This window comes from Podarcis melisellensis, assembly GCF_964234715.1.
Source record: "Podarcis melisellensis genome assembly, chromosome: 3".
Taxonomy (NCBI): Eukaryota; Metazoa; Chordata; class Lepidosauria; order Squamata; family Lacertidae; genus Podarcis; species Podarcis melisellensis.
Genome location: NC_138530.1, coordinates 119,285,579 through 119,307,059, shown reverse-complemented (window position 1 = coordinate 119,307,059; position 21,481 = coordinate 119,285,579). Strand labels below are relative to the sequence as shown.

Below are 21,481 nucleotides of genomic sequence, written 5' to 3'. Positions count from 1 at the left end.
GCAAAAAGGTACAAAGCTTATTGACGATTGGACCAAATTCATAACATATATGCAAACAAATTCTAGAGATATAAAAATCACAGTAGGTTTAATATAACCCTTGCGACGTGTAGACGATATAAAATGAAAAACTGCAGCATGGATTTAATATTTACATAACCCGAAACCGAGATGGAGGGAAGTCGACCATTATTTGTTGTTAATTAATGTTTGTCTTCTGGTTTGTTCATGTGTTTTGTTTTGGTTGATGTTTTCTTTTTTTCTTTGGTGTGTGTTGTTTACTTTTGTTTTTCTTTTTTTTCATAGAAAATGAATAAAAAGAAGTAAAAAAAAAAGATTGCTGGAAGAAATATCAACAACCTCAGATATGCATATGACACAACCTTGATAGCAGAAAGTGAGGATGAATTAAAGAACCTTTTAATGAGGGTGAAAGAGGAGATAGCAAAATATGGTCTGAAGCTCAACATCAAAAAACCGAAGATCATGGCCACTGGTCCCATCACCTCCTGGCAAATAGAAGGGGAAGAAATGGAGGCAGTGAGAGATTTTACTTTCTTGGGCTCCATGATCACTGCAGATGGTGACAGCAGTCACAAAATTAAAAGACGCCTGCTTCTTGGGAGAAAAGCAATGACAAACCTAGACAGCATCTTAAAAAGCAGAAACATCACCTTGCCAACAAAGTGTGTCCTTTGAGACTCCAATATTTTGGCCACCTCATGAGAAGAGAAGACTCCCTGGAAAAGACCCTGATGTTGGGCACAAGGAGAAGGGGACGACAGAGGACGAGATGGTTGGATAGTGTTCTCGAAGCTACCAGCATGAGTTTGACCAAACTGCGGGAGGCAGTGGAAGACAGGAGTGCCTGGTGTGATCTGGTCCATGGGGTCACGAAGAGTCGGACACGACTAAATGACTAAACAACAACAACAACAAAGCTGTTCCTTTAATGTCCATTTTGGGATCACAGAACTTTAGCAGCCTCCATTTGTTTAAGAGAATTAATAGGAACATGTTAATCAAATGATGTAGAACTGGTCGTGCAGTTAATCATTATACACAGGAAGGTGGGGTTTTCCTTGCATTGTTCAAAGCAAATATTTTTCTCCACAAGGAAATGCGATGAGATGTCGGTTATTAAGTGTTTGCTGCACCTCCTCAGCTGTACTCATGTTCAAGATAATCTCTAGAGCTTTAGTGTAGCAAGTTTTTGGAAATTGAGGAATGATAGCTGACAGCTTTGGGGCCTTTAATCTTCAGCCCCCCAACAACACTCTTGACATCTAAATGATGAATCTTTCAGCATCCTTGTCTACTGGGTGACACTCCTGAGATGTAAATATGCACAGGAGACATACAAGACTCAAAAGTAGAAGCCTCTGACTGAAGGTCATTTCAGCTCTTTAAAATATGGCGAGTTGAGGACATGTTCAGTCGCTTGCAGTGAGAGGCTTGCTGGTGCCATTCCTGAAGACTGCCATAGCCTGTAAGTATGTTTGTGGTTTCTGGGCTGCTATTGCCACCTAGGGGTACTGTAAGAAATAAAACAAGTCAGAGTGTTCTCATTTAGTAGTGCAATTTCTAGCTAAACCATTACCAGTCCTAGACCACTTCATTTTGACAGCTTTATTATATTGAGTAGTTTGCTTGTTTCCTTACATGTTTCTATCCTACTTTTCTTTATTGAAAAACAAAAACAAAGCAGCATAGATTTCCAAAACACACACAACAATCCAAAATCACTAAAAACTGTACCTGATTACCGCAATATTAGATATCACCCAAAAGCATTAAATCACAGCACTCCTGATTTTAAAAGAGAGGGAGCAACTACCCCCTGTCAAAAAGGCCTTGTCTTGTGTCCCAGCCAATCAGTTGTTGTTGGCACCTGTCTCAAGAGACAATGGAGTGTGCCTCTGGAGGCGAAGTCAAACGGCTGCATCAGCAGCACTGAAGTGACCTCCTCAGCATGCGAGCCTGCCCAGTGTGTCTGGACGCAGTGTTTCCCAACCTTGTGCCTCCAGATGTTTTTGGCCTACAACTCCCATCATCCCTGACTAGCAAGACCAGTGGCAAGGGATGATGGGAATTGTAGGCCAAAAACAGCTGGAGGCACAAGGTTGGGAAACACTGGTCTGGAGGTCCGGGGCTGCCCAAACAAGACCCCCCTCTCAGCCTCCCTGGTGGGGTCCAAAGTAGAGCAGAGCACTATTTTTGGCATCAGCACACGCAGAAACTGCCTTTTTGGCCACTGGACCCACTATTGGTCTCATCCACTCAATCCCCCGGAGCCTGTCCTTAACTGACGGAGGGTTTGAGACCCTTCGGCTGCCCTCTCCTGGTTTAGCCGGCCAGTCAAAGCCCTTTCCCAGAGTGTGGCTGCTGTCGCAGGCTAACAGCTTCTAAGGAGCCACAGGTGAGAGCTGAGTGCAGTCTGGGGACACTTCTAAATTTGTTTAGAAATTTAGTGAAAAGATTTATAAGCATCTCAGTTTGCCTAATTACTAAATTCCTTTTATGTGCTTTATCTCTCACTGGGTTAATAGAAAATTAGGAAAGGTGTTAAGTTTCACAGCTAATTTGCAATTTCCATTGTGAATATTTCTTTAAGCCAGTGGTTCCCAATTAGCTAATTACTGAGGACCCCCAATTTTTCAAAAGCCAATCCAACCCCTACTTTTGAAAAAAAATTGATAACTCTATGGTGGTTACCTCTGCGAAGCAATTTTTTGAAAATGTGGGGTAGCCCCTGATAAGCAAAGGATTTTAGGTATACAGTGGTACCTTGGTTCTCAAACACCTTGGTTCTCAAATGCCTTGGTTTCCAAACACCGAAAACCTGGAACTAAGTGTTCTGGTTTTCAAACGATTTTCGGAAGCTGAACTTCTGATGTGGCTGTCAACTATTGTTTCCGGGGCATCTGCACCAATCAGAAGCTGCACCTTGGTTTTTTAACATTTCGGAAGCAGCTAAACATTGCAATATTCCAATATATCATGAAGTCTGAAATTGGAGATCAGGTGTGGGGATGAGGGAAGGAGCAGTCATGGAGATTAGATGGGTGGGGGGAGGAGAGGAAGCGGAGTCACCCCCACTGCATGCTTTGAGTGGGAGGGGGTGGGGTGGGGGTGCATCAAGTCAGTGGGGCAGCCAGCCAAGATGCACGTCCACTGGGGCTGCTGTTGCTTTCCTGCGACCTGTTTTCCCTCACCGTGAGGGAAGGCTGCAGCTTAGCGGCTGCCCTCATCTCCCTTCGTTTGATATCAGCGGTGCCTTGAAATCGGCTGCCTTGCTCTCCCTCACACAAGGAGCGATATATTGCTGCGTATTGCCGGGTCAAAATCGTTAGCGCGATGTGATTTCAAAACCAATTTTGGTCAATGTATTGAAAAATCTCACAGCGTTAAAACAGAGAATAAAACTTGTGATATCACCATGCAAAATGACAAAAATTTAGTTGGGGGAGGCAAGAGATGGGGCTGCAGACCCCCTGCGGTCCCTGGACCCCCGAATTGGGAACCACGGCCTTAAGCAATAACTTGCATGACTGCTCTCTTTAAATTAACTCAGTTTCCAAGTCGAAACAATAAGCTTTCTACAGACTGCTTAGTTTCGGATAATCTTATCAACAGCAACTAAGAACATGTAGAACCACCTCTCCCCAACAGACAATAAACTATTGTAGGTGTGAAGCAATCTCCCATTTCGAAAAACAACAGCAAGACTTTGATTGAGCAATGAAGAATAGGCTTTGTTCAAGAGAAACAGTCAAATACGGTAAGCCCCAAACCAAGCATATCCTAAAACAGTGCTTTTCAACCACTGTTCTGTGGCACACTAGTATGCCGCAAGATGTTGCCTGGTGTGCCGTGGGAAAAATTGAAAAGATTTAAAAATAAAGTATTTTATAATTTTTCATATTTCTGTTTACTTACTATTTCATAATAAAGTAATTATAAAATACTTTGTGTTTGATTCCTATTCAAGAGAATTACTTTATATATAGTCAATATAGGCACAGAGTTGTTGTTTTTTAACATTTCCTAATGGTGGTGTGCCTTGTGATTTTTTTTCATGAAACAAGTGTGCTTTTGCCCAGAAAAGGTTGAAAAACACTGTCCTAAAACACCTGGTTTAGGAAGTCAAGGGGGCACCAGGTTTTTGCGCCCAAAATTATCCCGATCCTACTCCTACACCCCCCCTCCCCCTTTCGCTAAGGTTACCCGATTTTTTTTCAATGAATCCGGGGACACTTTTCAACTTCGATGGATTTTGTATGGGGCTGATTTGTAAATCGGGGGGCTCTCCCGGGAAACGGGGGCGCCTGGTCCCCTGCCTCTTGCTCCCTCCCTCCCATGCTGACAGCCTGAGATCCCCAGCGAGATGGGGAAGCCACGGAGCGCATTTCAGGGCGGCAATTTCTGGGGGCCAGGAAGAGCCAGCCGGGCTTCGCGGAGAGGGGGGCCGGGGAGCGGCTCCTCCTCCTCCTCCTCCCGCAGCCCAGATCCCCGCCGGCCCGAAAGTTCCGGCCCTGACGCCGCAGGAAGGCGATTGTGCGGCGTCCGAGGCGGGGCGGGGCTTCTGCGGAGTGACGTCACGGGAGGGAGAAGCCCCGCCCCCGCCGCTCCCCGCCCATTCCGCGGCAGCAGCAGCAGCAGCAGGAGCCGGCAGCGCGGCGAGCTGGGTCGCTATGGGAAGCCGGCCGCGCCCGCCGCCCCCGCCCGCCCCGCCGCAGCCGCCCTCGGAGGCGGCCTCTCGCTGAGGCCCCGCGCGCTCCCTCCCTCCGCGGGCCATGCGCCGCCCGGGGCTCTGCTAGCGGCCTCCATGGGCGCCTAGAGGACCCCTGCCCGCCCGCCGCCCGCCATGGGCGCCCCCGGAGCCGCCCTCGTGGCCAGCCTCGTCGCGGTGAGTGGGGCGGGCGGGCGGGCGGGGAGGGCAGAGGCCGGTCCTGTTCCCGGCTCTTGCGGCAAGCCAGACCTCCGCCAAGGAGCCCCGGGGCATATTCCTCCTGCGCACCAGGGAGCAGCAGCATTAGGGGGCGGCTGGAAGTCCCGCTGGGAAGCTGCTGCTGGGCTTGGAAGAAAGGAGGCGAGAGAGGAGCTTCTCCCCGTGCTGGCTGACGTGGGAGCAGCCCTCCTTAAGGGGCGCTTGCTGACCGGGGCCCTGGATCCTGCCCTCCGATGTCTCGGAACTGGATTTATTCTGACCCTGTCTCGTACTGTTACAGCAGAACACTTGCATGTTGGGTACATTTATACCCCACCTTTCCTTCAAGGAAATCAAGGCAGCAGCATTCAGGGTCCCCCCCCATTATCTCTGCCCCCCAACCCCTGTGAAGCAGGCGGGGCTGAGGGAGTGGCACTGTCACATAGACTGTATCTTGGCAGAGCGGGGAGTTGAAGCCGGGGCTCCCCATTCTTAATGGGATGCCCCTAGCCACCACACAACTTGGAATGGTATTTTTTCTGGGTATATTGAAAGCCTAAGTGTTTGGGGTTCCACATGTGTATCTTTGCAGCTGAATCCCTCTGTAATGTGTGTGTACAACTTGTGCAAATTTTGATGGTATGCAAATAGTAATCCTGAAAGTCCAGCAAAAAGAATTGAAACTGCCATCAGGATACACCATTTGTACAAAAGCTTTTTTTAAAAATAGCAAACAATCTTCTTGGGGTTTTCGTGACCAACAGGCAGAGCCTTTCGGAAGTCCAATTTATCCTTTGCATGGTTCTTGCCACCAGGCTATCATTCATTTTAATCTTGCGTGCATAGAAAAATGACTATTGTGATAGATGCTGGGGCATAGATTTGTTACGTTTTCTCCCATTCTTTGAAAACAGTCTGGTTACCAAAATCTCCAGCATGAGTCTTAAAAGGAAACAACAACAACAACAAATCAATGGTTTTGCAGAAGTGGAGGATGAGTGCCCTGGTGGAACTGCATCCATTGTGTGCTCCTTCTGGGAAGGGGGGCGGGGACACCCAAGCTGAAAAGCAAAAAATGATGGGGAAATGGCAAGCACTCCCACTGCACCCACCCCCAGGAGTCCGCCAATCCAGCCATGGTTGTGATTGTGCTTATCTACGTTTTCTGTCAGAGTGAGATTGTAGCTGATGCAGGGGTGGCCAGCTTTGAGTAAATTTCCCTTTCCATTAAGCTAGTGGGGAGGAGCTTCCCCTGCCACTTTGGAGCTGGTATAAAGGAGTGTGCGGGGCAGTTTGCAGGGCCAGCCATTGTGCTGGCCTGTCTGCCATGCCATGGGCTTCTCCAGCGGCAGACCTTCTAAGTCAACTTAACTGGCAGCAATCTACTCGGGGGGGTGGGTGTGCAGAACATCTCCTGGGATCCAGTGGTAGATCCCAGGACCATTTGCCTAAAAGATGTCCTTGCTGCTGTGAGCAAGCCCGCTCAGCTCAGGCCCCTGGGAGATGGAGTGGCTGCAGAAAACACTTAAGGGGTTGTGGTTGTTACTGGAGAACAAGGTGAAGAAGACAGGCCATCTGTGGGGCAGGATGAAGTGAATATCTGGGGTGGAAGCATTTTGTACTGGGGAGAGATTGGAGAAGATGAAATGTTATAATGCCGCTTCCTATGTTCCTTTCTGCAGCCAAAAGGCTTTTGTAACTGCTTCATCAAGGGCTCCCTATTAAATTTCCGTCTCAGGGGGTCTCCGCAGTCTTTCCTGCCCTGCCTGAGAAGCCATGTCTGGGCAACCATTAATCAGAATATTAACCCTGACAGAATATTAACCCTGGGCCACTCCCCATTTCTCAGCTATAAGTACATCACATCTTTATTGGGCCTTGACGACAAAAGCAACAAAATGACCTTCCATTGTTGGTACCGACATTCTACTCTTAAATCTCTAGAAATCTCCAGTGCAGTTGTGTAGCTGCTAGGATGTGAACAGCCCTGTGGCCATTTATTTGATAAACTTGTAGGTTTTAAATTTCACAGGCAGTTGTGGTAGTTTAGTATTTGGGGCCGAATCTTATTTGGGAAGATATAATGGAAACAATTCTTTGCTCTTCCAGTGACCATCATGCTCAAAATGCTGCACACCCAAAATTACAGTCACTTGGTTGACTGCTAAGAGTTCAACAAAAGTGTTAACCACTTGCATGTGCTGGCTAACTGCAGCTGATCCCAACAAGAGCAAGAATGCAGGATAATAGTCTTGAAGGGCACTTAATTCCAGTTGCTATAACCATGTGGAGTGGACTTAAACTTTGCAGCCCTGAAAACTGAGCCAGTTTAATTTAGCAACTCTGTTTTGTTATCTACTGGCAAAAATCTTACGTTTCAAAGTATGATTTCAAAATAGTTTTGAATTTTTTTAATTGACACCACTGCAGTTATCTATTTTATTATGCCAGCATTAAATCAGATGCGCTGGCATTGGGGCTTCTCCTGACCCTCACCCCTAGCTGATGCTCATATGGGGGGGCATGGGGAAGGAAAAGGGGGGAAGGCCCCATCGTACTAGCAGAAGTCTTTCTGCAGGCTTCTGCAAACAGGACTCATTGGTTGAATCCAGTGCACAATAAAATGGATATTTGAATCAACAGTCATTAGAGACTAATGCATGGAGATAATAGAATAATAGAACTATAGAGTTGGAAGGGATCCCTAAGGGCCATCTAGTCCAACCCCCTGCAATGCAGGAATCACAGCTGCTGAATCCCTGGTAGATGGCCATCCACTCTCGGCTTAAAAGCCTCCAAGGAAGGAGAGTCCACTACCTTCCAAGGGAGCTTGACCACCCTGCTGTTCACCCCCTTAATGCCAGATAATTTATAAACAAGCTAAAAAGCACTGGCGCCAATATAAATCCCCCCCCCCCACACTGATTACATCCCTCTATTAGGGAAGTTGTCAATTAATTCCCAGTCTTTGCTTCCTCTGTTTTAGCCCGTTTCCAAACTATAAGAGGACTTCCTCTCTTACCCCATGTGTCTTTGCTGAGAAACTTTATCTAACACTTTTTGAAAGTCCAAGTATACTGTGTCTTTCCGCTCTCTTGGATCATTCCTTTCCATGTGTTTATTGACCCTGTCACAGAACTGAATGATTCTTTCACCAATTTACCCCGAAGTTATGCTAACAGGCCTGTAACTTCCTGGATCCTTTTCCCATTGGCTGCTTAATGTTCTCTGGCAGATGAGGGCACTTGGAGAGGCTGTTTTAGGGCTATAGGAGGAGGACAACAGTTCCTGGATGGGGGCAGATCTAAGGGTCAAAGGCAGCTTCTCCTCAGAGAGTCTTCTGCCAGTCCTCTGCCAGAGGCTTTCCAAAAGGCAATTCAGAGGGAATGGGTTACACCTGCCTGTAAGGAAGAACCCCTCAGGGTCTATACTTGTCTGTCAGGATGCTATGGGAAATCTTTAAAGTGCCATTAGTAGACATTTTTGTTGGCAGCTTTTTAGCAGTATTTCTCCCTTCAGAAGCCGATGACCTGCCTAGCGATTAGTAAACTTTGGCTCATGGATTGGTAGATGGGCAAAAACTCTTCCAGGCCGCGAGCCGAGCATGTCTTTCAAATGCAGTTACCTAAATAGAGTAAAGCTGATACGGCTTGCTGTGACCTGCCTTATGGTCTGTAGCTGACTTACATTCATCTTTGTGTTTCAGGGATTTATGTTCCTTGGTACCACTGATGCTCAGTCAAAGCTGACATCTGAACAGAATGCCATAAGCCTCTCTTCTGGCACATACAGCCACTTGGATCGTGCCACTAACACAAAGCTGACTTGTGACAAATGTCCCGCAGGAACCTATGTGTCTAAGCACTGCACAACGACCAGCTTAAGAGAGTGCAGCCCATGCGCCAGTGGAACATTCACAAAGCATGAAAATGGGATAGAGAGATGCCATCCATGTAAAAAGCTGTGTGAGCCGCCGATGGTTGAGAAAACCCCCTGCACTGCTTTGACGGACCGTGAGTGCATCTGTCCACCTGGTAAATTTCGAGACGGCGATGTTTGCAAATCTTACTCCGTGTGCCGCGTTGGGTGGGGCCTAAAAAAGAAAGGAACTGAAACAGAAGATGTCAAGTGTAAACCTTGCCCTCGTGGCAGCTTCTCTGATGTGCCTTCTAGCATGCTGAGATGCAAAACATTCACTGACTGCTCACAAGCAAACATGGTTGTGATCAAACCAGGGACAAAAGAGAGAGACAACACTTGTGGACTTTCACCAGCTTTTCTGACTGGAGCTGGGCTTTTGTCACGACCAGAAGAGGGTGGAGAACACTACAAAGTTCCTTCTACTTTTCTTTCCAAAGGTAAGTGAATGGCATTGCCAAAAGTCTGTAGCTAGGGCATGCAAGATTGGGCAAGAAGTATGCTATGTTACATTTTTGTATATATTTATATCTTTTTTATTATACACATCTTTGTTGTCCTCCCCCATACCCTCACTTCCCCCCTTTTTTCTCTGTATCACTTTTTCTTTAGAATTGAAATTCTTTCAATAAAATATTAATATTAATATGTAAAAAATTAAGTGTGCTTTTCTGAGAAAGGAGCTGGTAAGGCGTTAGCTGTGTTTTGGAATGCCTTCTGTACAGAGGCACCTCCAGCTGATGCATTACATGGTATTAGAGACCCTTTACCCAGCTCCCAAGCGGTGCAATTATCTCTTGGGTCAGCTCCACGCTGGTCAGGGTCTGTTTCTGCCCTGGGGGGTGGGTCTGTGTTTAGCATACCGTGCCATGACTTTTCTGAGCAGTCTGCAGCCATGGAGATGGGAGAGGCTTTTATCTTGTGATCCTCCTAGGCCTGCATCCCTCACAGGGACTCTCATGGAACTTCGTGGGACTTCTGGGTAGATATGCCAAGGATAAGATCTTATTTGATCCCAAACACTTCAGACTAGCGCCATCCTGTTCACGATTCTGTTGCTTTGCAGCAGTCAGGAGAGTAGGTGCTGATTGATTTGAATGGTGGCTTGTTCCATTTTGTTTTGGAATTTATATATTGTTATGTAGACACCTCTATGGACACACAGGTGGGCATCCCTCCTTTGGATACAATCCAAACTGCAACCTTCGTAGCTCTTTCATAACAAGGGTTGTGGAATCAGTTTGTACTCAATGTCCATTCACTGTTATGGATCAAAACACCATTATTGCAAATGTTTGCCATAGCATAAAAATCATAATTGGAATAATTTTATTATCTAAGTCTTAGGGGACGCGGGTGACGCTGTGGGTAAAAGCCTCAGTGCCTAGGGCTTGCCGATCGAAAGGTCGGCGGTTCGAATCCCCGCGGCGGGGTGCGCTCCCGTCGCTCGGTCCCAGCGCCTGCCAACCTAGCAGTTCGAAAGCACCCCAGGGTGCAAGTAGATAAATAGGGACCGCTTACTAGCGGGAAGGTAAACGGCGTTCCGTGTGCTGCGCTGGCTCGCCAGATGCAGCTTGTCATGCTGGCCACGTGACCCGGAAGTGTCTGCGGACAGCGCTGGCCTCCGGTCTCTTAAGTGAGATGGGCGCACAACCCCAGAATCTGGCAAGACTGGCCCGTAAGGGCAGGAGTACCTTTACCTTTACCTAAGTCTATATCTGCTGTTTCTTTGGAATGAACTAAAAACTGGGTTGAAATGCAATTGGAATATTCCCAGTGGTTATCAGATACCTCCAGTCCTTTTCAATACATAAACTATTGTATTGGGGGGGATAAAATGTATTTTTGTTAACTTTCTAGCTGACACAATGTAGCAACAGCTCATCTTAGTACAGTGGTACCTCGGGTTACATACGCTTCAGGTTACAGACTCCGCTAACCCAGAAATAGTACCTTGGGTTAAGAACTTTGCTTCAGGATGAGAACAGAAATCATGCAGCGGTGGCGCGGCAGCAGCAGCAGGCCCCATTAGCTAAAGTGGTGCTTCAGGTTAAGGACAGTTTCAGGTTAAGAACGGATCTCCGGAACGAATTAAGTACTTAACCCGAGGTACCACTGTATTAATAATCTACTGATCAGTTTTGCTGAAACTTACCAGAAAAATAATAAATCAAGATAACAAACTTTTAATAAAAGAATGGAAATGGTTTATTGAATATCTACAAACTGTAAACAGATAAGAACATTGGCAGGATTATTGTAATAACCTGTAGTTTTATAAGAGTATATATTTAAAATACATGAATAACTTAAGTTAATTTAGAATATGCAGGAAATGTAAAAAATAAATTTAAGGAACTGCAGAAAGAGGAGGAAGTAAGTCAGGGACTTTAAAATGGCTTCAGTGGATCCATCGTATTACCAAGCTGTAGCTATTGCAGTAGGATCTGATTGTGGTAACAAAGTATCGTATCAAAAATATGAGGGACTGAATCAAGGTTGTTAAAATAAGATGCTGGTCCATTGCTGTGCGATACATTCTGACAAAGCATGGCTGCCAAACTGAATGAGGCGAAGCAATATACGTGGGCGGACTTGAGCCAAGATATTCTCTTGGTCGCAGCACAGCATGTTTAGAAAACTTAATTCATTTCTGACACTTTTTCTTTGTAATGAACTATCAATGGCTTTCACCATAAAATCTGGTCATGCCTAATCTAGAACAAGGAGAAAAAGCATGCTTAATGTCATGTGCATGTTTGATTACCGTATTTTTCGCACCATAGGACGCACTTTTTCCCCTCCAAAAATGAAGGGGAAATGTGTGTGCGTCCTATGGTGCGAATGCAGGCTTTCGCTGAAGCCTGGAGAGTGAGAGGGGTCGGTGCGCACCGACCCCTCACGCTCTCCAGGCTTCGCACATCTCTCCGTAAGCAGTGGGAGCCCAGCGCTGGGCTCCCGCTGCTTGCGGAGAGTTGCCAGCATGCCGAAGCCTGCGCGCGCTGAGCTCAGCGCGCCCAGGCTTCGCGGACCTCTCCGCAAGCAGCGGGAGCGGAGAGTTGCCAGCATGCCGAAGCCTGCGCGCGCTGAGATCAGCGCGCCCAGGCTTCGCGGACCTCTCCGCAAGCAGCGGGAGCGCTCCCGCTGCTTGCGGAGAGTTGCCAGCATGCCGAAGCCTGCGCGCGCTGAGATCAGCGCGCCCAGGCTTTGCGGACCTCTCCGCAAGCAGCGGGAGCGCTCCCACGGCTTGCAGAGAGCTGCCTGTTTGGGGGCTGGGGTCGGGGGAAGCTCGAGCTTCCCCAGCCCCGCGCCTGGGGGGGAAATAATTTTTTCCCCTTTATTTCCCCCCCCCCAAAACTGGGTGCGCCCTATGGTCCGGTGCGCCCTATGGTGCGAAAAATACGGTATTTTTGCAAGTTGGGGATCCCTGCAAAACAATGGCTACACTTTGTCAGAACGATGAGCAAGGTGTTGGTTTGACTTTTGCTGTTTAGTTTTGGTGTTGTAAACATTTTTGAATATTGCAAAACTTAACTGAAAGCTTAATTGTGCCTGTGACATTTGGGGCTTTATTTATAGCCTTTCCCCCACTTTTAGATCATCAAAGCAGCTTGCAAACTTGTTTGGAAAAAATTGTTTAGAATCTCATCAGGGACAGGCTTCCACATACAGACCTTCTATCCTAGAACTATCTCCCTTGCCCTTTGCAATTATTCGCAACCTCTTCAGTCTGGCTGTCTTGGCCTCTAGCAGTCGAGCAACAGAGCGCCCCTTTCCCAGAAGCGCATTCCCTATTAAACAAAATTTGGGGCTGACCCAGTTCTTCCTGTGGATGCTGTTATATGTATATTTGTTTGCACTCAGATAACATAAATGAGAACCCCCTTTGTAAGTCCTCTAGGAATCTATCGTACTTAAAGGGCATTTGGGCCAGAGCTACAGTAAGAGTGGGTAGGTTCTATACCTGCTGCTCTAACATTGCATTTGTTTTTCAGGTGTGAACGCTTCGGTTTCCAATTTTTCTGCCACCCCAAATGTGTCCGTTGACATGGTGGAGCCAACCAACAGCTACAATGGGACTTCAAAGAATGAGACTGTAGTTGTCAACGTGACTGATATGGGATATGCTACGCCTTTGAATCACCAGCAAACCTATTACCATAAGCACGCCCCTCCCATCCTGAAAATACAGCCAGCGCTGGAAATGAGTGGCAGTGTGAAATCCAGCATTCCCTACAACCCCCCCAAGAGAGGCTCTCCAAGGCAGGCTGCCCACAGGCATTTTGATATCAACGAGCACCTGCCCTGGATGATCGTGCTGCTGCTGCTGCTTGTGCTGGTGGTGATCGTCGTGTGCAGTGTCCGTAAAAGTTCACGAACTCTAAAGAAAGGACCACGGCAGGATCCCAGTGCCATTGTCGAAAAGTCCGTTTTGAGAAAATCTTCCACTCTGACTCAGAACAGGGAGAAATGGATCTACTACTGCAATGGCCATGGTGAGTGATGTCGAGCAAATTCCACAAATGAAACCTAGAGAATTCTGTTCATAACTGAAATTGTATTCATCCTGTTTAACTTAAAACAAGAGTTTCGCAGCACATTAAAGACCATGCTATTGAAGCTGGTATTTTTCAGTTGGGGGAAAAGCAGCTTTATGGGATGGCAGCTTGGAGTAGGAAAACAAGCAATGGGGATAAGATCTTTCCCACCTCCACCTGCCCCAGAACTAGAGATTGGAATCTCCCATGGCTACTTTTTGGAAAGAAGCACGGCCATTCCGAAACAGCAGCTTAAAAGTTGCCTCTGGTTTGATCCTAAACTTAAAGCACTATGGAAGTGGAGTGGCGTGCCTTGACGAACTTTGTATTCGTAAAAGCTGTTTGCTATTAACTCCTGAGCCTCTGTGATGTGGTAGTTATCTCAAAATGGCTCAGCAGGTTAAAGCAAATGCTGATGTGGTCTATTTCTCTTGCGTATTTGCTGGCTTATCTGCCTGTGTCTGTGCCAGGTGTATTCTTGCATTACTTAAGGCACGTTTCTTCAAATAGTTCCTATAAGGATACTAGTATAAATGCATAACATTTCCATTGTCTTCAGCAGAGAATAAAGCAAGAAAGTTCAGAATGGCTATCATAATAATACTGTTGATAGATCAGTCAGGTGAAAAATGTATGCAGGCTTCCAAGTTAGTTTTCTTATTCAGCAGAATAGAAATACTGTATGCTCAAGGTTGTGGAGAGTCCTCAGGACTACTTTGAATTACTGTCTTCAGAGATGGCTAAGCCCCAGTTCAGGGACCCGATCTGCCCCCTTCCCAGGAAAAAGAAATAAAGTAGGCTGTGCTGGGGTGAGCAGAGCCCGGTGCCTGCTGCGCAACTGGGACTTGCTCAGTTGGGTGGAGATCAGCTGAAGAGAGAGGGCTTATCTGGCTTGTGGAAGGTGGTTGCCTCCATTTCTGGCTACCCCAGCTGCTGGCATACTGTCCCTGCAATGCTGGCAAAGGTAAAATTTAGCTCTTGGCTCAGGAAAGGTTAGCCAGCCCTCCATTAAACTATGCCACAATTTTATGGACCCCTCAGCAGGTTTAATCTTCCCCAAAAATATATTATGCTACAAAACTTAAATACAGAATCAGTGATTATACATCACAGATGGCTTTAAGACTTCCACCCCTTTTATATATTTGCAGCAGGAGCTCCAGAGAGAGAGAGAAGCTATGCTCCTGGCCTTTCCCCCCCTGTGATACACCACCATTGCCATTAGTTTTAGTCTTGCCCACAGTTGGCATGTGACCCACCCAAAAACCCTAAGAGGATGTGCCTTTTGACAAAAACTGGGGTAGAAATCTATCTAAAATTTACAATAAGAAAATTCTACCTCTAGCACACTTTTGTGCCCCCTTTGGCAGGCCCACTTGCAGCTTCGCCCTCCCACCTCTGGCATTAAACCTGAATAGGGAATTCTACGTTCATTCATAAAGCCAAGGTTCTTCTCTCCGCCTCCGGTTACTTTTGGCAAATGGGAACACACAGCTCTTCCAAGTGATTACGTGAAAGTGGGCTGCTGACTGCATCTTCCTCAACTTCAAACGCTTCTCTAGAGGCTGTACTCTTTTCTTTTTCTTTTTAAACAAACATAGACGCTGCCTTCACTTCACTCTAGGGGAGGCTCCTTGTTTAACATGAACTGCCTAGTTCCTGGAATATAGATTTACAAGCAACTTAGAGGGTCTTCACCTGAGTCACCCTGCCAGTGCATTCTTTCGATAGCTGCCTCCAAGCTCGCTAATGCTTAATGGCGATACAGTGGTGCCTCGCAAGACGAAATTAATCCGTTCTGCGAGTTTCTTCGTCTTGCGGATTTTTTCGTCTTGCGAAGCACGGATGCACCCTGGTACTGTATTATGAACATTATTACAGTACAGTACTGCTTTTAAAATGGGATAGCGGGAAAAGCACAAAGCGGGGCGCTCCCCAGTGGGAGGAGTTTCCCCAGCCTGGAGGATCTGTTGGCAGGAAGAGGCAAAGACACCCCCTCCCACCTCCCCACGAAAACAGCCCCCCTTCCTCTGTCGCCAAGCCTTGCCGCGTCTTCGCTCCGCCAACCCGCGTCCCATATCAAAGCCCCAGCCTGCTCCTCTCCCTCTCTCTCCACGAGGTGCCAAAGGAAGTTCGAGCCCAGGAACCGAGGGCGGACGCACGAAGCGCCCCGCGCGGACTCTCCCTTGCTCCCCCCGTTACCTTGCGCCACGCCACCGGGCTCCCCACAGTCTCGGCAGCTGCTCCCGGCTTCTTCCCACCCCCGCAAAGGCGCCTTCGCGGCGGCCCAAGCGCAGTGGATGCCTCCTCCTCCTCCTTGGTCCCCCTCCTCCTGCCTTCGCGCAGTTAGGGCAAAATGGAGCAGCCATTTTGGGGAGAGAGAGACAGAGGCAGAGGCGGCGGCGCAGAGACCCAGCCAGATCCGCTGGATCCCAGCCCACCTGCCTCCTCTGTGCCCTCTCCAGAAGAGGATCCCTCTGGAAAAGGTAGGTCGCTCGCTCGCTCCCTCGCTCCCTGCCAGCCCAGTTCCCGCTTCAAACTTGGTACAGTATTAACGGCTTTAAGAAAAAGGAAACAAACTCGCAAGACGTTTCGTCTTGCGAAGCAAGCCCATAGGGAAATTTGTCTTACGAAGCAACTCAAAAAACGAAAAACTCTTTCGTCTTGCGAGTTTTTCATCTTCCGAGGCATTCGTCTTGCGGGGTACCACTGTATGCAAGTATCCTGGGGCGGGAGCCTACCTGTTAGCCTTTGCTTGCTTGATGCCTTACTCCTCCCCAGGAGGCAGGGAACCAAACCGAAGCCACTCTTAGCAAAACAGGTCACTGTGGCGCACGCTGCCAGAAAGGGCTGCCTTTCCTAGTTGTTTCAGTCTGTTGCTTTTAATTGATCCCTTTGCCCTTAATTTGCCCCTTCTTCTTTTTTTAAAATAAATGTTATTGTTGCAACACAACACACACAACACTAAAAGAATAAACTTAAAAAGAAAATACTGTACAAATACAAGTATGAATATAGACACAAATACTAAACAAATAATAAACATATCACCATATTTCACTTCTTCCTTTCTTCTAATTGACTTCCTTCATCCTCAGCGCGGGTTTAAAAAGGTAAAGGGACCCCTGACCATTAGGTCCAGTCATGACCGACTCTGGGGTTGTGTTGTTCATCTCACTTTATTGGCTGAGGGAGCCAGCGTACAGCTTCCAGGTCATGTGGCCAGCATGACTAAGCCGCTTCTGGTGAACCAGAGCAGTGCGCGGAAGCACTGTTGACCTTCCTGCCAGAGTGGTACCTATTTATCTACTTGCACTTTGACGTGCTTTCGAACTGCTAGGTGGGCAGGAGCAGGGACTGAGCAACGGGAGCTCACCCCGTCGCGGGGATTCGAACCGCCAACCTTCTGATTGGCAAGTCCTAGGCTCTGTGGTTTAACCCACAGCGCCACCCGCGTCTACTTTCATATTTAATAAACTGTTTCCTTCTCATTTTGTTTTTTCCTACTTTTCTTTCTATTTTAGACTTTTATAGCCTAATTTGTTTTGCAAAAGTTAATCAAAAGAAGTCCACGTATTAATTTGAGGGCACTGCTTTTTAAGATAATCTCTATCCTTTTGAAATTTTTGTTTAGACTGACCCCTAACTGCATCTGTCATTCTAGCCAACTCACAATAATCACATAATTTTTCTTGCCACTCTTTTTTTGTTGGTCTGACTTGTTTTTCCAATTTTTGGCATTTAGGATTCTTGCCGCCGATGTTGCATACAGGAATATTTTTGTGTTTTCTCCAGTGATATCTGAATCTAATATTCCCAATAGAAAAGCTTCTGGGTTGTTGTTTTTTTACAAAAGCTTGTTTAAATATTTTCTTCAACTCTTCATATACCAAATCCCAGAAGTTCTTAATTTTATCACAGGTCCACCACATATGTAGGTGTGTCCCCTCTGCTTGATTGCACCTCCAACAAAATTTAGATTTTGTTTTATACATTTTAAATATTTTGCGTGGTGTTAAATACTATCTATAAAACATCTTTAACAAATTTTCCTTTATCGGCTCACAAGCTGTAAATCTCCAATTCTCTTTCCATAATTTCCCCCATGATGATAACTGAATAGGTTTGCCAATGTCCATTGCCCATTTAATCATTACCTCTTTTACTTGTTCATCCTTCACCTCCCACTCTAGTAAAATTTCATACATTTTTGAGATTACCTTTGTCCTATTTTGTAACAATTCTTTGTCCTATATTCGAATTTCTCTTGCAAAACCTTGTTTGTTATCTGTTCTGAACACTTCAGAACAGTGTTCTGATGGTGGTACTGAATCCACCCTGTTTGGTGATGTTTTACTTCCTTATATTTTTTCAGTTTCAATTTGTTATCTTTTGCTTCTAGTAATTAATTTGCCCCTTCTAGGCAACTATGCAAGTTGAGCCCTGAAGGAGAAAGCTGGACTGGGCAGGGCTGACAGGGGGCAATGAGGCAGTTCATGAGCAGGGGGACAGAGGGCATCTTTCCCAAGCACCCCCCCAAAAAGAGGGGGGGACTGAAGCCAGCACAGGAAAGGAGGATGGAATCATGGAAATTAAATGGATAATAAAACAGGGAGGGTTTAGATAAAGGAGGAAATTAATTGGAGCATATGTGATTATTCTTATTTTTTAAGATCCATAACCTTGATTTAGTTGATCCATAAGCCTATAATCTCATGGAAAATAGTAGCATAGAAAATGTTTATATCCTACAAAATGATCATTTTAATATTTTCCCCCAATTAAATACCACCCAGTCTAATGAGACTTAGTTCACGTACGTAAAAATGAAAACTCGGGATTTGTGACTTTGCCAACTGCTGCGATTTGGGGATAAGGGGAAAGCTGATCTGCAATATCTGTTCAATGAGAACAGCAGTCTGCAAATACTCAAAACTAGTTTGCAGCTTTAAATTGCCTTTGTCCTGCTCCCCTTGCCCCCCTCTCAGTCCTCCTCACAAGCTCTTCCAAGTGATTTGTGTTTATGATGTGGTGTTGTTTTCTGTCCATGTTTGGGTTATTGTGTGCTGAGCCTAGTTAGCTTTTTGTTAGAGAAAGGCACTCCACGCGTGCTCAGAGGTACTGGCTTGAGTTGGGCTGGTGTTAGACTCTGTAGTAAGGAAGTCTCAAGCTTGTTCAAAGCCTAACGTAATATAGTGAATAAGAGCAATTATTTATCAGCTGGCATTCCAAGAGTATTAAAAGAACTGGCAGATGTGATCCCATGATATTCTTGTAAAGAAGCTGGTAAAATGCAGTCTTGACTATGCTACCACTCAGTGGATTTTTAACTGGCTGACTGACCGAACCCAAAGGGTGCTCATCAATGGTTCCTCTTCATCCTGGAGAAGAGTGACTAGTGGGGTGCCACAGGGTTCTGTCTTGGGCCTGGTCTTATTCAACATCTTTATCAACAACATGGATGATGGACTCAAGGGCATCCTGATCAAATTTGCAGATGACACCAAAATGGGAGGGGTGGCTAACACCCCAGAGGACAGGATCACACTTCAAAACGACCTTGACAGATTAGAGAACTGGGCCAAAACAAACAAGATGAATTTTAACAAGGAGAAATGTAAAGTATTGCACTTGGGCAAAAAAAATGAGAGGCACAAATACAAGATGGGTGACACCTGGCTTGAGAGCAGTACATGTGAAAAGGATCTAGGAGTCTTGGTTGACCACAAACTTGACATGAGCCAACAGTGTGACGCGGCAGCTAAAAAAGCCAATGCAATTCTGGGCTGCATCAATAGGAGTATAGCATCTAGATCAAGGGAAGTAATAGTGCCACTGTATTCTGCTCTGGTCAGACCTCACCTGGAGTACTGTGTCCAGTTCTGGGCACCACAGTTCAAGAAGGACACTGACAAACTGGAACGTGTCCAGAGGAGGGCAACCAAAATGGTCAAAGGCCTGGAAATGATGCCTTATGAGGAACGGCTAAGGGAGCTGGGCATGTTTAGCCTGGAGAAGAGGTTAAGGGGTGATATGATAAAAGGTAAAGGTACCCCTGCCCGTACGGGCCAGTCTTGACAGACTCTAGGGTTGTGCGCTCATCTCACTCTATATGCCGGGAGCCAGCGCTGTCCACAGACACTTCCGGGTCATGTGGCCAGCATGACAAGCTGCATCTGGCGAGCCAGCGCAGCACACGGAACGCCGTTTACCTTCCCGCTGGTAAGCGGTCCCTACTTATCTACTTGCACCTGGGGGTGCTTTCGAACTGCTAGGTTGGCAGGCGCTGGGACCGAACGACGGGAGCGCACCCCGCCGCGGGGATTCGAACCGCTGGCCATGCGATCAACAAGTCCTAGGCGCCGAGGTTTTACCCACAGCGCCACCCGCGTCCCATAGGGTGATATGATAGCCATGTTCAAATATAATAAAGGATGTCACATAGAGGAGGGAGAAAGGTTGTTTTCTGCTGCTCCAGAGAAGCGGACACGGAGCAATGGATCCAAACTACAAGAAAGAAGATTCCACCTAAACATTAGGAAGAACTTCCTGACAGTAAGAGCTGTTCGACAGTGGAATTTGCTGCCAAGGAGTGTGGTGGAGTCTCCTTCTTTGGAGGTCTTTAAGCAGAGGCTTCCAGTAGTGATGTATGGAAGTGAGAGCTGGACCTTAAAGAAGGCTGATCGCTGAAGAATTGATGCTTTTGAATTATGGTGCTGGAGGAGACTCTTGAGAGTCCCATGGACTGCAAGAAGATCAAACCTCTCCATTCTTAAGGAAATCAGCCCTGAGTGCTCACTGGAAGGACAGATTCTGAAGCTGAGACTCCAATATTTTGGCCACCTCATGAGAAGAGAAGACTCCCTGGAAAAGACCCTGATGTTGGGAAAGATGGAGGGCACAAGGAGAAGGGGACGACAGAGGACGAGATGGTTGGATAGTGTTCTCGAAGCTACCAGCATGAGTTTGACCAAACTGTGGGAGGCAGTGGAGGACAGGAGTGCCTGGCGTTCTCTGGTCCAGGGGGTCACAAAGAGTCGGACACGACTAAACGACTAAACAACAACAACAACAACAAAGCAGAGGCTTGACAACCATATGTCAGGAGTGCTCTGATGGTGTTTCCTGCTTGGCAGGGGGTTGGACTCGATGGCCCTTGTGGTCTCTTCCAACTCTATGATTCTATGAAAATGTCATGCTGCAATAAAGCTGTTTGTTTTCCAATGTCAGAAGATTCTTGCAGTCGGTAGAATTCAGTGAGTTTGGCAAGAGTTCCCTTAAGAGATTCTTTCAATACTGTTAAGGGAACTCTCCTTGAACCCACTGAATTCCACTGATGGTAGCAGATTGGCAGGGCGAATGGAGGTGGATCACCCCCACTTGATAGAGGCACTGAAAACACAGCATTCCTCAGATCCAAAGAGAGACCCCTGGCTTGCATATATTCTTCCAAAGGACCACTGCAATGTCCTACAGGGGTAGTGGGAGGCATGGACAAGGCTGTCTGCCTGAGGAAGGGAAGACTGAAGAGCCAGAAGAGGCTCTAATGGCCTGTTGGCTTGCTTGATGAAGAAAACTCCATTCTGAAACTGCAGAGGTGCTTTCTGTGCAGCCAGTTTGCAATGGGGGCTCTTTTCACAGCTGTGTTCTGAGAGACTTGCAGCCAAAATGCCTTATCATGCTGGGACTTCAGCTCCTATGTTGCGTTTGTATTTTTCATCTCTCCATCAGTACTAAACAAGGTACCTGGTCCCTGAGTTTTGTTTTAAAGCTGCTCTTTGAATAGAAAGGTCACTGCTTGCAAAAAGGAACATTTTATTTCCTTATACTAGTGAGTTGGCTGTGCAGTCTCTCTGAATTTGGCATCAGCATAAATGCCAGAGTAATTCTGAAATACATTTGAGTTGTAACCAAGTATTGGCTATCATCTTCAGTCCTCCTCAATTTAATCTATATCTTGGTCTTTCAGCTTCAAATTCTTCTATGTGGTGCATGGCTTCCATGCTCCTGGTGGCAACAAACAAGTCTCCTTGTCCTTTGCTCCATTGCCAACGGGAAGCAGAAGCAGAAGACAATTGGCTGGCAGCCTTTGGCA

General features: G+C 46.7%; 1 protein-coding gene and 1 long non-coding RNA gene across 2 annotated transcripts in view; one reads left to right on the top strand and one right to left on the bottom strand.

Annotated features, from left to right (window-relative positions):
- The window catches only part of TNFRSF21 (TNF receptor superfamily member 21), a 46,996-nt gene that overhangs the window by 3,698 nt on the left and 21,817 nt on the right, over positions 1-21,481 (top strand). Inside the window, exons 2-4 of the mRNA XM_081906262.1 lie at positions 4,865-4,909; positions 8,637-9,288; positions 12,844-13,344. Of these exons, the coding sequence (XP_081762388.1) occupies positions 4,868-4,909; positions 8,637-9,288; positions 12,844-13,344 (1,195 nt within the window). The 5' untranslated portion in view covers positions 4,865-4,867. The remainder of the gene's footprint in view (positions 1-4,864; positions 4,910-8,636; positions 9,289-12,843; positions 13,345-21,481) is intronic.
- On the bottom strand, positions 926-4,400 carry LOC309367412. The gene is made up of 2 exons (XR_014167148.1): positions 4,228-4,400; positions 926-1,535 (listed from the first exon to the last, which is right to left on the bottom strand). It is a non-coding gene; the product is annotated as an uncharacterized lncRNA (long non-coding RNA).